Below are 14,795 nucleotides of genomic sequence, written 5' to 3'. Positions count from 1 at the left end.
CGGCCCATCCAGAGGGAGCGAGACCCTCCATTGGTACAGCCCATCCACCCCCAGAGAGCCAGAGCCCCCATTGGTACGGCCCATCCAGAGGGAGCGAGACCCTCCATTGGTACAGCCCATCCACCCCCAGAGAGCCAGAGCCCCCATTGGTACAGCCCATCCAGCACCCCCGAGGGAGCGAGACCCTCCATTGGTACGGCCCATCCACCGCCAGAGAGAGCCAGAGCCCCCACTGGTACGGCCATCCAGCCCCCAGAGGGAGCGAGACCCTCCATTGGTACGGCCCATGCAGCCCCAGCTCCCACTATTGGTACGGCCCTCCCAGCCCAGAGGGGCAGGCAGAAGCAGCCCCCCAACACTCACTCCGCCCACGTGAGGCGCCCAACGGCCTGCGCCCGGCTCCCGCTGCTACGGCGCTTGCGCGAAATTTCGCGCCGGCCGGAAGTGACGGTAACGCCTAGCGGGGGGGGCGGGACTTGGCAGCTATGGAGACGGGAGCTGGGCGGCGGACATTGGGGTCATGCGGAAGCCGTTGGTCTCCGCGCTTCTCTCCCTGCTCAGCCGGGTCGTTTTGAGGGGAGAGGGGGTGTGAGGAGGATTGGTTGGGCGGGGCTCTCCCTGAGGGACACAGTTGTCGTTGCGATGACGTGAACGTGACGTCGTTGGCGTGGCCCTAGCTGTACCGCTGCGGGCGCACAGCGGGAGCGACATGTCAGGGAGGAGCAGCGACATCCCGTGGCACGTGGTCACGCCAGCGTCGAAGGGCAGCGGCCTCGTTGCAGTTGCCCAGCACAACGTGGGGATGTGTCGACATGACATCAGCAATGCGGTGCGGGCTGTGATGTTGCCGTGCCATGTGTCAGCGTGACACCCGTGCCCGCCTCCCTCTGACATAATCACGTCATGGGCCAGCGTGTGGGCATGCTGTTATTGCCTTGTTGGCACGTCCCCGAGAGGCTCCCACGCCACGTGGTATTGTGGGAGGTTGTGATACTACCGGCCCTCGCAGGGCAAGTCGCATTAATGAAGGACGCGCCGGTGTGGGGGGCACATTATCCTGTGTCACCGGGTGTTAGCAGTGTCCTCGTCGCAGTCGTCCTCCTCACGTGCGGTTGATGTGCCGCCAGGGTTGAAGTCTCAGGAACAGCCGTGCTGGCGAACGTCACGGCCACAAGATCCCACCACCAATCTTGTCTTAACCTCAGGCAAAGATTCAGTGGCAAAGATTCATCCAGATTTGTTGTCCATGAGCACAACCCTAGTATGTTTTGGCCTAAGAAGTACATCGGGCCTGGAGTACCTGTGACAAGGTGGTCAGCACAATACCATGCGGTTCCCCTACTTTCTAGCCCTCATTTGGCACAGCGATCAAAACACCTTCCATATCGCGATCCATCTGGGTCTCGAATGTCTCAAAGTGTCCCGTACAATGGGCTTTCCCGTCCTGATCTGGGTGTTCCCGTTCTAGCCTTCTCGTCCTGAAACGGGACTATCCTACACCTTGTACAGCCAGCTCCCCCTTCCATCGGTCAGGCTTGCAGGTCAGGCCTACTCTGACCAATGCTTTAGCAAAGTCTTTGGGAGTAATATACAGGCAGTCCTCGGGCTTACGACACAATCAGTTCCTGAAAATGGCGTCTTAAGTCGAAGCGTTGCAACTCGGAACCAATTTTCCCATAAGAAACAATGTTATAAATGGAGATTGGTTCCTGAACCAAGCCCTGATACCCTGTTTTCACCAAAAATAAACAGGAATTTTGTACTCAATTATAGAGGAATAATATAGCTACATGAATGTATTTCCATTGTAAATAGCAATCATATTGATTTGGAAGGACTTCTTTGAGGTGACTTGGCTGGACTTTTTGAAGGGTTCTTGGCTGGCATCCTCTCAGGAGTCTTGGCTGCAGGTTTCTCTGGAGTCTCGTCTGCTTTCTTGAAAAAAGTGTCTGAGGAAGTTTGGACAGATGTTCTCCAGGGGGATGGGCAACGCAGAGAACTTGTTCGCTGGCATGGCGGGGGTGTCAAGGGTTGTGAAGTTGATACTGACATCAGAAAGTTGAAACAGTGTCAATTTAGAAACGTCGTAAGTACGAAATGTTGTAACTCAAAACATAAGTTGAGGACTGCCTGTATATTGATCAATGTTCCAGTCAATATATAATGTTAATACATTATGTTAATTTAATGCATCATCAGGTCCCATCAGTGGACATTATACATGATACATACATTCTACATTATTACATTATATATGTATTTAATGTAATATAATATAATATTAATGATATATTGGAACATCACCACCATGTCATCCCCCACACCATGAAGTGACGCACTGTTGTGAAGTTAGTGATATGTTGTTACGCCATAGCGTGTCTGGTTGGCAGGCTATCAGGAATACAGCAGAGCTCCAGTGTGACCATGCCACAAAGCAGCAGATCATATATGCCTGTTGAGAAATGATATTTATGTTATCCTTGCACCCCTAGGTGCCATGGGTTGTGTATTGTTTCAGTGCTGTATGATATAGAACAGTGCAGAAAGCTCTCAAAGAGAAGAGATTGCACACATGTAGGTCACATTATAAAAGAAAGTAAAAATAGGAATGAGTGGCAGTCTCAGACAGGAAGTAAAATATCTGTTATGACACCTACATCTCAAAAGTAACTAATTTGCTTTTGTCTTATCTGATTTTAACCATTTATGGTGTACCGTGAACTGCCCATCGAGAGTGATGGATGGATTTCAAATAAAAACACACAGATTTTACTTTTTATATTTATTAAATAAATTAAATATTTATAAAACTTAAATAAAATAGACTGAACATTTGAAGATACCAATCCCCTCCTGCACTTCCTCTCATCCAGTGGGCTGGAGGTGTACCCACCTATGCTGCCGCCGCCTGAGCAACTCTTTGCTGGGTGAGGGCAAGAACAGGTGAGCTCCATGCTGCCCCTGGGTGCCTGCTTCCCTGCTTGGGGCTCAGGATGGGGCTGCTGCTGCTTGCCCACTGCCTTGCACCTCTGCCTGGCTCCCGCTTTTCCTCAGCTGGCCCCTTCCTCTGCTCTCCCCACCTTGCCAGGCTCCTGGCACCCCCCCAGGAGGAGCTCAGTAGAAACAGCCCTGGCCCCTGACTTTTTTCCCAATTCTGGAAAATGATGGGTCCAGTCTTATAAGATGCTGCATACTTTGTGCTCCCAGAACAACTAGCTTGTAGCATGCTTGTGCTCCCAGGGCCTCCAGAAGGAACTGAGAGCACTCAACCTAATACAGACCAGGCTAAAAAGACCTAAACACGAAGTATGGGAAACATGCAATTTCACAGGATTGTCCAACAGGTTTTCTTTGTGCTTAGACCAACCATTCATGTTACCATGGTTCTGAGGATGATGTCATTAACGTATTCTGACCACTTCCTGTTACAGCTTCCAAGACAAATCAGTGTCAACAATAGGTTACCAAGGCACTACGTTGCATCTTAACCTCTTTTATCCCATGTCCTATGAGAAGGAACACTACTGTCCTCTGCTTTAAGCGACTAAACTGAATGGGATTTTCATTTCTTTCTTATTTGTGGCTTTATTTACATAAAAGCCCTCTAGATGCTGACCCCAACCAAGAACAAGATTACAAGGAGCAGAACGGGGATGCTGACGGCTTTTGTGGAGTTGTAGGGCAAATCCTGCTTTCCTATTGCATTGGGATTGTGGTTATAACTCTCATCTACCGTGTTTATATTTGGGTAAGATTATTATCCTATTCACTATTTTTATTGTGGAAACTCCTGTAGGCTTGAGCCAGGGATCAGGACTCCTGTGAAGGTCATATCCTCGCAGATCACAAAGAGATTATCCAGGCCCAAAGAGCTAACAATCTTAAGTAGATATTATTATTGTTGATACAATGGTATAGGACTGACACCTATCACATGGTGTGAAGGGAGATCAGAATGAGGATCCCAGTCCCAAAATGCTGCTGCTGATAGACAAAATCTCTACTCCTTCCATACTAATGGCATTGCAACAAACCACTAAAAAGGACAGACACATATATAAAAGCTGCATCAGGGATAGCTGAAATGCTCTTAGTTTTTCTTATAAACTGAATGTGTTTATATCATTATTAGTTAATCATTGGTAGCCAATAATAAACTGAGCTGTGGTACTGGGGAGTTTAATTGGATGGTTCCAGGAATTAGTGAGAGACAGCCCTTCACCTGCATATCTGATTCAGGTCCATCTCAGCTTTGTAGCAAAAGACATAAATTATCTGCTAGCCCACACAAAATGAGTTTGGGGTTTCACAGGATCAGAGCACTAATTATTCCTCTTATTGGAAGTCTCAGCTGAAAAGCTAGCCTTTTAATTCTCTTCCTATTAGTGCCAAGTTTCTTCTAGAGCAGCGTTTCCCCAACTTTTTGGATTTATATCCCACTGTAGTAAATCTACACACTCTTGTGCCCTGTGCCCCAGCTGCTAAATTTCATTTGATGCTTTTGTGCACACACAACAATCACACTGCTCATATTGCCTTTCCTTGCACCCCCTCTCCCCCAGAAACCTTTCATGCCCCTCCAAGAGGGCACATCCCACATGGTGTGTCATAGAGGAACAGCCATGGCAGGCACAATTGAGGTACAGCTGTCAGGCAATGTTCTTGTGCCACCGCTGCGAGAGCTGACCTGTGGACAGTAAAATTCAATCCTGTGGGCAATCAGGATGGCACCTGTCACTAGCCTGCAAACATGTTCAGAAACAGCGTAGGCACCATTTATAAATCCATGCCATTTATTCATGTTTTCCTGAAACAGATTAGCCAGAGAAATGAAGATGAAGAACTGCCTTCTGACAAGTGGACTAGCAACCCAGATGGTAAATACGCATTCTACAAAGCTTTCAAAAGTGTTAGAAACAAGGGGACCAATGCTTAAGAAGTAAATGTGATCTCTAGAGAGGTGCTTTTAATCATTAGAGAGTAATGTATGCTGCATCACTGAGGCCCCATTTGAAATAATAGGTGAAACTCTCTTATTTAAACCCCAAAAGTAATGCCCCTCATTTTCACTGGCATGAAAAGAGAAGAATTTTCCTCTGTATGCAGATATGGGCATCTCACAATTGAAAAGTCATGATAAAACAGAAAGAGTCCAAATAAGAGCAACAATGATAAGAAAAGGAAGGTCAATGTAAAAGGAATTGTGGTTACAGGAATTTAAATAATCTTAAAGCAGGGGTTATATGAATGCACTAGTCTCATTCCTGGAAAAGAGAATTAGACTACACAAGACTGCTTGCGTAGGGCTCGTTGTTTTCTCACAGATGGGTTGTTGGTCATCCTACAGCCTCCACAATATCTTCCTCTGGGTTAGACACCAATTCGCTCATACAGGATGTGCCAAATTTTCCTGCAGATACCATTGACTGTATCGGGTTATACACCTCCAGGCTGTCTGCAAATAGAGAAGGGGCTCTGAAAGATGTGACAAACTATTTAAATTTGGTTTGCAAGATGCATACAAGGCTTTACTTTTTACACGGCAGTGCTGCTTCTTCATGGTTCTCGTTTGAGACACCTCTCTTCTGCCATTTTGCCACAGTGAGGTTTGTGTGTGGCCTCTGTGTCCTTCCTTCTTCCCCGGGACTCATGTGCATCATCTTTACTAATACAGAACAAGCGGCCCCTGGCTGGCCCGCCTTGAGACTAGTTGATGTCTGCTAGCACAGGTTGGCAATCTCTGAGCTATCGGGATGTTGCTCTCATCCAGTGTACCTACTGTTGTCTCTGAGGACATATTTTTGCATCAGTTTTGCCTTCCCCCATGCTTCTCTAGCCCTTCAAAGGTAGGAAAACTGAAGACATTACAAGTAAGGGTCAATGATGGTTACAGTGCAGTTAAGCTGTTTTTTTCTGTCTCATGTTAGTTCCCAGGGAATCCTGCAAGTTCAGCCTCTGGGACTTTGTCAGCAAGTTTTTCAGTTGGAAAAACAACAAGGCTGCCCTGTTTTCGGAGGTACCTACAGCCAGGTACCCCTTAGAAAGGAGGCCGGAGAGGTTTTTCACAAAGCTCAGCCAGCAGAACGTCCCTGACAGCTATTCCTCGGACACAGACAGTGAGGACTGGAACTCAGGCGCATCCTCATGGAAGGAGAGCGAGACGGAAAACATCCCTAGCACTGACAGCCGTCGGCAGAAAAAGACAGGGCAGAAGCAAAGGAATGTGGGGGACCCCTGGATCAGGGAACAGTCCTGTCTTCACTGCAAAGCGAAGAGGACAAGGCAATGGCTGTCCCAACATTTCTTCCATCCTGTATCATCTCTTCCTGGGAAGGGTAACCCACAAGAAGAGAACTGCTGCTGGGGAATTAGCACATGATATGCTTAATTTCTGAGTTTTATTTGGACCCTTACTTGATTAAATCCATTAGAGGGACAGAGTCTAGGTGAAAGCACAACACTGAGGGAGTCATTTCAATAAAACTTGGCTACAGACAATAAATGTGACCAGCACAATATGCTGACTCATGTATGCGTAAGGGCATTTATTTAAAAATATAAATGGCTTTACTAGGCATGGCTTGGTTAAATACATCTCTTTCCACAGTGGGCAGAACAGAGTTCCTCCATCTTAAATACAGTGGGACAAATTAATTGTGGAGCAAAGGTGATGGCAGAGGCTCTGCTGATGTACCTGAGTAAAGTGGGGCACATTGGCTGCAACCTCTGTCTCTGATAGAGGACCATGGCGGTGGAATTTGACTTCTGGGGACCTTGCACAGAGGTTAAGACTCCTATTCTTCATTGGACAACCCCATTAAACATAACGACAATGGAAAGGGGGTGGGGGGCCTGGGCAAATTGAACAGTTTATACTGTTAAAATGCCACCCTCGGGGGCTGTTAGATACTAATGCAGTGCCAGAAGTGAGCAGTTCTTACCGAGCCTGCTGGTGGAGCTCCTGTGTATCTCCAACAGGAGTTAAGCTGCTCTCAGCTTCATTCGTGGAAATCTCCCTCCGCCAATGCGAATCTCTTCTTGGGGAGGAGGGACCTTTGTGGGCGTCCACTGGGGTCACTTTGACTCAGTGTGACAGAATGGCAAATATCCTGAGAGGAGAAATTAAGTCCCTATCTGTGTATGACCTTGAGAGTTATGATATATGTGGGAATTTATTCATATGGGGATTCAGATATCACTTTCCAGGAAGAGAAGCCTATATAAATACAAGCTTGCTAGACCACCAATCTCCTGGTTCTGGTTAGTCCTTCTAACATGAGACTGCTGTTGTTTGTCAGCGCCCTCCTTGGGGCTGCCTGGTGCATGGAAACATTTTCTGGGTGAGTTATAATTTATTAGAAGATCTCTGTTTCAGAGGACATGTTTTTCAGAAATTTTTCCTTGTTCCAGACTCTTAGCTAATGCAGTCAGTTTAAGGCACATGCTTTGCTTTTCATTATTGATCAGCTTCTGCAAAATATCATCTTGGTCCTTCCTGCGTACCTCACCTTTTACTCTGAGGGCATGTCTACACATTGCTGTAGGGCGATGTTTGTACTGAGCTGTGTTTTAGTACTCACTTGGGGGAAGTACTAAAACATGGCGCAGTAGCTGCCCGTATTGTGGCATATGGGTGGCACACGGTTAGGTTTACTAGCTACATTACCACAACGGTGACATAGCTGGCGATCATGTGTAGACCCACGTGATTGCTATGTCACTGTAGCATGCCATATGGCGATGTAGCGCATCACTATGTCGCTGTACGGTGACACGTAAACACTTCCACTGGGATCATGAAACAGTTGTGAAACCCAGGGCGTGTCTACATGAGATCCCTTAATGCACAGTGGACTATTCTATTGCGCATTAATGTCACAGCAGAAACCACGCTAATGCACAGTAGAATTAGTCTACTGCGCATTAAATGTCACAAAAAACTCATTCACCTTTGCTACTCTGCATGAGCACAGGTTAATGCACCTTTATATAATACCTCATCTTAGAGGTGCTAAACTTAATGCACAGTAGCTAAGGCAAAGGCACATTCATGAATGTGTGGACATGCCCCAGTTTTTCAAAAGGACTAAAAGCCATATAATGTATTTAGATACACTTTATAGCTAATGCCCTAGAAACATGACAGTTTTGGTGTTCAAGAGTTTGAAAGAAAGCTTTTATTTTGTTTTGATCGGATTTCTCAAGAGAGATGGGTCCAGTCCGCAGAGTTTGGGTACGGATCCAAATTTCCTGAACTTTCAAGCTTGCTACGGCTTTTGCTTTACCTTACTGCATGGAGGGATAAGTCTCAAAAGGGTGGATCTGGACCTGGATCTGAACCACACAACAATGCACAATGTTCAGTTCTGTGGATTTGACCCAGCTCTTTCTAGAAACAGCAGCAATTTCCAATGAAGCAATTAGAATCTCATTTCAGTGCACAAGGGTGTTGAGGTTCAGTTTGTTGATACAGGACTATCTCTTATTCACAGCCCCTTGAGTTTTGGTTATTTGTGGGGAAGCGGGGGGAAGGGAGTGGGGGTTGAAATTCTAGTAAGGCAGGGAAAAGAAGTAAAAGTCAATTGAATATACCAAGTTTCACGTCGTTTTAACATAAAATTACGATCTGTCTGCAAGTTCATTCAAACGTGCCCCCAGGATTGAGCTGAACGTTTGTGATCTTTGAGCAAAACTTTTAACAAAAACCAGTCTGTGTTTGCACTGTCTGCCACCTGCCTGTTCCTTTCAGTACCAGACCTTTGCAAAATTCAGATTCAGCCACATTTTTCAAGCATGAAGATTGCATAACCTGTTCATTTTTTCTGGCTAGTTTCATTGAAGAATCTTTTTTTTGTATAAATCGTTAAATCTTTTTTTTAGGAACATACTAAGCAATTTGTATTGAAAATATCTCTGTAGGCTTCACTGAAACATTGATCAGTATGCATATTGCTCACACAAAGGCTCTGCTAAAGACTTTGGCCAGTGTAGGCCTGATCAGTGAACCTGACTACTGCCTGAACTCCTCACATAAGCAAAACTTGGCATGTGGGCCAGATACGCACTCCTGTCGGGAGATGAGGAGGAGATGGCTGTACAAGGTATAGAATAGTTCAGCACCAGGATGATAACACTGGAACAGGAACACGAGGTCTGGATGTTGAACAAGCCTATGGTACAAGGCAGTTCAAGATATTCAACGTATTAGTGGAATGTAATATGTAATTTGTTTTGATCACTGTATAAAAGGATCAGTAGAAATTATGGGAACTTTGCATTGGCCTAGGAAAGCCTACATGGTGGTGTGCCAATACCTTGTCACAGGCATAAACGCAGTGTGTCAGATCACAAGTGTATTAGGGCCATGCCTTTGCCACCAAACTAAGCCTGTGGTCATTCTTTAAGACAAGGCTGGTGTTGGGTTGGGATCTCCTGGCCGTGACTTTTTGCCAGTACAGCAGTCCCTGAAATTTCAACCCTGACAACACATCGATAATACCCAGCGAGGGCAGCAACGACGATAATCTCATGATACAAAGTTTAACTAATGTATTTGCATAGAAAATATGAGACTAAATTAAAATGTAAATTACAATGTATCTTCTCCAGGCATATTGCTCTGAAATCTCACTGAGTACATAGGAACCTGAATAGAATATGGTGGGAAATGTGGTGTTTGTTCACTAGGATGTGGGACACAGACACCAGAGGCGAGTGAACAAACCTCCACGTATAACAAATACCTCCCTCAAAATAATAAAGGACTACAATATATGTAGCAGCATACCTGAGAGCTGATTTTAATAGATTTTTAAGGTCATAAGAGCTCAAGTCTGGCTTCTGCATAGCACAGCCCACGGGACTTCCTTGAACTGATTCCTGCTTTACATCCAGTAGCTGTGATTAAACTGGATTATGCCTTTTGATAAAGATCTGATCTGGATAGAATCATTTCCAGGGGTTGTGAATCCATCACAGCCCTTGGTAAATTGTCCCAATACCTATCAAATCAGAAATAAGGCTATAGCAGTATGCTTGAATCTCACTTTCATACTGATCCTTCAGTTTTTGTGAAGGCTGCTGTTTTCCAGGACCGAGTTCCTTATCCTGTAAGTATGGCTGACATTTTCTATTTCTGTTGTGATTGATCATACATTTTTCTACATGGAAAAATATCTTGTTTGCTTGTGCCAAACACATCAGGTAATTCAGACCAGTCTATTTCAGTGATTTGCATTCTTTTTAATATAACACTCTTCCCTGACCTTGTTTCATCTCTGAATTTTATCAGGAATTATTTAATACTTGCTTTCAGGTCATTGATAAAAATTGTAAATAGCAAAGGGCAAAAAAATTGATTCCTGAAGAACACTACTAAAAACACACCTGTCCAATGACAATTCCTCCTTTACAATTAAGAGACCTATTAGTTGTCTCCTTTTTAATCCATTTAAGAGGGGTCATGTCAGTTTTGTAGTTTTTTAAATCAAGCTATTGTGTGGTACTGTCAAATGCCTGTGAGAAAGCTAGGTATCCAGGTTGTAGCTGTATTGGTGTAGAGGAAAAAAGCAACCAGGACTCATAGTAGAGGTGATATCTTTTATTAGACCAACTCGATTTTTGAAAGAAAAAAAAAAAAGCTTGCAATTAAAGATTTTTTTTTTTGCAAAAATCAAGTTGGTCTAATAAAAGATATCACCTCTACCATGAGTCCTGGTTACTTTTAGGATAGTTAGGTATATCAATGCTTTTGCCATATAATCTCATAAAGAATGATATCAAGTTAGTTAAATTACGTCTGTTTCCCATAAACTATGAATAAGGTTTATTTTTTTTTTCTAAATAGAGACCAGGTTCTTCGAATTAGGGCAAGCAGTGATGACCAGATTGACAAATTACAGCTGCTGGAAACACTGGAACATCTTCAGGTGTGTCATTAGATCTGCCCCAGGCATTTTTAATACAAAATATGTTCTGCAGAGCATGACTGTGCTTCCTTTTAGGTTTGGAAAGGGCGTACCATAATATGGGCTGCATTGCCAAAAAAATAAAAAACTAATAAGCATTGGACTAGAAGAGGTTCGATGTAGTCCTCACCGCACCTGCTTGGGAACCCGGAGTAGAACTATGTCTGATCTCCCCTAACCTTAAGCAAGTCACTTGAAGCCCCTATGCTTCAGTTCCCTCATTTTTAAATGAGAGTAATAATAATTTATTTGTCTCTTAGTGGTGTCGTGAGATTGAATTAGTTAATATCTTTTTTGTGTTTTGAAAAAAAGCAAGCCCAGCATAAAATAAGGTTTATAGATTTCATCACCATTGACAAATTATCACTATTATTTATTTAAACTCAATCTAGTGCATTAACTGGCATAGTATATATGCAAAATAAAGCACGTAGGAACATAAAAGAAGCAAAAGTAATGTGCTTCGTGTCACATAGTATATATGGAGCTTTTTTAAAGCTGGTGCTAGGAAGGAGAAAATAGAGTAGTCATAACAGAAATGGGATTAAATATTTCCACATATGCTGTAGAAGTTAATTAAAATGCTGGCTTTAATTTCTCTTTGACGCTTTCTTCTCCATGTGACCTGCAGACAACAACACTAACCTGTAACAAGGGTGTTGTGAGGCCAAATTAACTATTATTTATATAGTCATTTGAGAGGAAGATAATGGATTATGCTGTAAATGTGAAATGGTACATGCTAAATAAGAGTTGCATTCAAGGCTTTAAGGGGTATAGGTTGTAGCTGTGTTGGTCTAAGGACATAGGCAGGCAAGTTTCTTTGGGTAAATCCAATATATTTTATTAGACTAATTCAAATAGTTGGAAAAAATATATTTGCAAGCTTTCAGATACAAACACTCTTCATCAACCTGACAAAGGGTTTTTGTACCCAAAAGCTTGCAAAGAAGAATTTTTCCAACTATTTGAGTTGGTCTAATAAAAGAGATCAGATTTATCCAAAGAACCTTGTCTGTCTTGAAGGCTTTAAGAAATATTTAAGAAAAACGACTGCCTGACCGTTTTTTATTCTCTTCAGCTTGATTTCTGGCTGCACCCCTCAAACCCAGCACTTCCTGTGGATATCCGAGTCCCCTTTGGCAGCCTCCAAGCAGTCAGAGCCTTCCTGGGGTACCACGATATCGAGTACTCTATTCTGATTGAAGATGTGCAGGTAGAAAAACTTCACTGATGCATGATTTATCCTGAAATCTTGTGAAAAACAACTCCTGATCTCACAACCTGTAGCTCTCAGTATTGCAGGGTCTGGTCAAAGTTCTTTCCTTCATATGGACAGCTCTCCCTTTCCATTTCTTTGTAGACCATGTACTAGGTTATTCATAACTTAACCAGTTTTGTTAAGAATGATGTTGGCACCTCTCAGACCATGACAGCCCAACAGCAGTATGTGAAAAAAAATCTCTCCATTGGGTACAGAACTGAGGGACCTGTAATAGGATTGCCAACTCTGGATCTATTCTGGGAGGTTTCCCGAATGTGAATGTGCCAATGTGCTTGGGTATATGAGTTATGGATTATGGTGTGCCAACTTTATGTCAGGAAGGCAAATATATATTATTATTGCATTTTAAAATCCCCTGGACTACTGTATAAATCAGATTCAACATTTTATGTTTATTTTAATGAATGCCCTATCATTTATCTCCCGGGTGACCCTCAGCAATCTCCCAGAGATTTATATCTAAATCCTGGAGATTGCAGGCAATCCTGGAGGGCTGACAACCCTAACTCTTAAAGGAGCAGTTCCAACATAAGACCTAACTAGGTATTAACTCTCTGCAGTAGCAACATGCTCCTTTTCCAGACCTGCCAACACTATCTTCATTCATCGTGAATGTGGGTCTAGAACGTAAACTTGTGATTTAAATTACCAATGATGTTATCTGTTTTATAGATTAATTCAGCAGAAACAGCTATTCTGCAGTTGTGGGTAGTACCTGAGATTGTCTATAAGAAGTTTTGTGGAATGTCCCAAGGTTGACACTTGATTATAATCCTGCCAAAACCCCCAGGTTTTTCCCTAAATTTGGATGGTTTGTTTTAGGTTATACTAAATGAAGAAAAGCAAGAGATGATCTCTAACCAACGAAGGGAACGTAGTAACAGTAATTTCAACTATGGAGCTTATCATTCCTTAGATGCCGTAAGTAGTTCAAGTTCACCCTTTTGGGAAGAGCGTGTATTCTCTCCTTCTTTTGCCAGCTATTCCACTCAAACACGTTTTATCTGCTTCACAACCTCTGCCAGTAATCCTCATTGCTGACCTGCAGAACCCTTGTTATTCCAGCTTTGGGTTTCCACTTATTTCTATCAGTGCATCTTAATTCAGGCTTGCAAGATCTCTTTTATGACCCGGGGTCCTACACTATTAGGCTAGGACTAATCGCATTAAGTGCTCTCTTCTGGTGCTGCAAGACCCTGGATTCCTGGGTAAATGTGGCCTAACCTGTTGCTGCAGTTACTGTATGGCTACAGTATGTAAAAGTGGGCTCCTGTATTAGATTTGTTTTGTGATAGACAGCTATTAAGTGGCATATAACTCATCCTTATTTTATACAGTTTGAACTCTAGGTATACATTCTTTTCCAGTTACAAAGGGGTTCATTTTGATCTCACTTGAGCTGTTTTTTCACCAGTGTAGCGCCAATGATTTGTAGAATAACTGCAGCTTTATCTTGGCATGACTGAGATTAGCATTAGGCCCACTAAGTGTGTGAGAAAAATGACTTCATACAGTTTTCTTCTGTGACACTGACTTAAATTGCTTTAATGATCAATGTAGAGCTGGCATGCTACCCCAGGAATGAAGGCTTAGGCCTTTGGCTTGGGACACAGTACCATGCAGGAACCTCACTCTGGCCAACAAAGAGTGACACTGTTGAGCTCTGGAAGAGCCGATCCTAACCTTTCTCAGCTAAGGGAGATGCCTCTTGTGAAACAGAGCTTTGGAGGGCAGAAGTGGAAAAGCAAAAAGGTTGATAATGAGGGGATCCCCTTCTCAAAAGTACACAGGACAAAGTGCTTTTTATGTGGATTATCCAAGATAAACTATATCTCAAAATTCTCTGAAGAATTAGAAAATTTTGGCATCAAAGATGATAGACAATCAACAGAAGGAAAGAAAAAATGCAGCCATATAAGGAACAGGAGAGGTGTTTCCAGAAGAGAGTGGAAAGTGAATGGAGAAATAGCCAGAGGCAGAAAGCAGCCAGTGCAGTGGAGACAAAGCTTTTGAATCATCAGGAAGTTCTAAAAAATGGGAAAAGCAATTTTGAACTAGTACCTGAAGTAAACAGAGTTTGATGATGTGGCATTGTTTTTTGGATGTAGGAATGAGCAGCAGCACTGGCTGCACTGAAGTCAGGGGTGTGAGATTTGGACCTGTCCTGAATGATGAAAAAGTATTTTAAGAGGCCTTCGTACAATACAATTCTCTTGATTACTTTACTGTTACTTTCCATTTTAGATTTACAAAGCAATAGATGATCTTGCAGCTGAGTACCACGGTCTTGTGAGCAAACTCCAGATTGGAGAGTCTTATGAAAAGCGGCCCTTGTATGTGCTCAAGGTACCTTTCCTATGCAGAGATAACAATAATGATATTATACTCCTTTAATCCCGCGCAATCCAAAACTTCCCCAAAGTGCGTATGTCTGCCTCTATCTCTACATATTTTTATGTATTTCATAGATTTCATAGATTTCATAGACATCAGGGCTGGAAGGGACCTCGAGAGATCATCGAGTCCAGCCCCCTGCCCAAAGG

General features: G+C 43.4%; 3 protein-coding genes across 3 annotated transcripts in view; 2 read left to right on the top strand and 1 right to left on the bottom strand.

Moving 5' to 3' along the window:
• Window positions 1–450, bottom strand: part of TMEM209 (transmembrane protein 209) — a 23,168-nt gene extending 22,718 nt beyond the window's left edge. The window contains exon 1 of the mRNA XM_019543812.1: window positions 364–450. The gene's annotated coding sequence lies outside the window, so the exon portion shown is untranslated. The remainder of the gene's footprint in view (window positions 1–363) is intronic.
• Window positions 451–3,218: 2,768 nt separating this feature from the next.
• SSMEM1 (serine rich single-pass membrane protein 1) lies at window positions 3,219–6,525 on the top strand. The gene is made up of 3 exons (XM_019543811.1): window positions 3,219–3,748; window positions 4,817–4,877; window positions 5,928–6,525. The coding sequence occupies exons 1-3, from the start codon at window positions 3,554–3,556 to the stop codon at window positions 6,377–6,379; spliced, it is 708 nt and encodes a 235-aa protein (XP_019399356.1). The 5' UTR covers window positions 3,219–3,553; the 3' UTR covers window positions 6,380–6,525.
• A 54-nt stretch (window positions 6,526–6,579) lies between these two features.
• The window catches only part of CPA2 (carboxypeptidase A2), a 15,425-nt gene continuing 7,209 nt past the window's right edge, over window positions 6,580–14,795 (top strand). Inside the window, exons 1-5 of the mRNA XM_019543810.1 lie at window positions 6,580–7,340; window positions 10,847–10,928; window positions 12,049–12,183; window positions 13,075–13,173; window positions 14,497–14,598. Of these exons, the coding sequence (XP_019399355.1) occupies window positions 7,276–7,340; window positions 10,847–10,928; window positions 12,049–12,183; window positions 13,075–13,173; window positions 14,497–14,598 (483 nt within the window). The 5' untranslated portion in view covers window positions 6,580–7,275. The remainder of the gene's footprint in view (window positions 7,341–10,846; window positions 10,929–12,048; window positions 12,184–13,074; window positions 13,174–14,496; window positions 14,599–14,795) is intronic.

The sequence above is a fragment of the Crocodylus porosus genome, unplaced genomic scaffold (assembly GCF_001723895.1).
Source record: "Crocodylus porosus isolate Cpor-Errol unplaced genomic scaffold, CroPor_comp1, whole genome shotgun sequence".
NCBI lineage: Eukaryota > Metazoa > Chordata > Crocodylia > Crocodylidae > Crocodylus > Crocodylus porosus.
Note: the sequence above shows the minus strand (reverse complement) of the source record. Positions and strands in the feature narration are given on the sequence as shown.

What these genes read in the sequence shown, in the direction of transcription:
- SSMEM1 (XM_019543811.1), top strand. Translation starts at nt 3,554, where the DNA reads ATGGGATTTTCATTTCTTTCTTATTTGTGGCTTTATTTACATAAAAGC. An exon ending in TCTACCGTGTTTATATTTGG is followed by an intron (nt 3,749 to 4,816) that starts GTAAGATTATTA and finishes TTCCTGAAACAG; the next exon opens with ATTAGCCAGAGAAATGAAGA. An exon ending in GTGGACTAGCAACCCAGATG is followed by an intron (nt 4,878 to 5,927) that starts GTAAATACGCAT and finishes GTCTCATGTTAG; the next exon opens with TTCCCAGGGAATCCTGCAAG.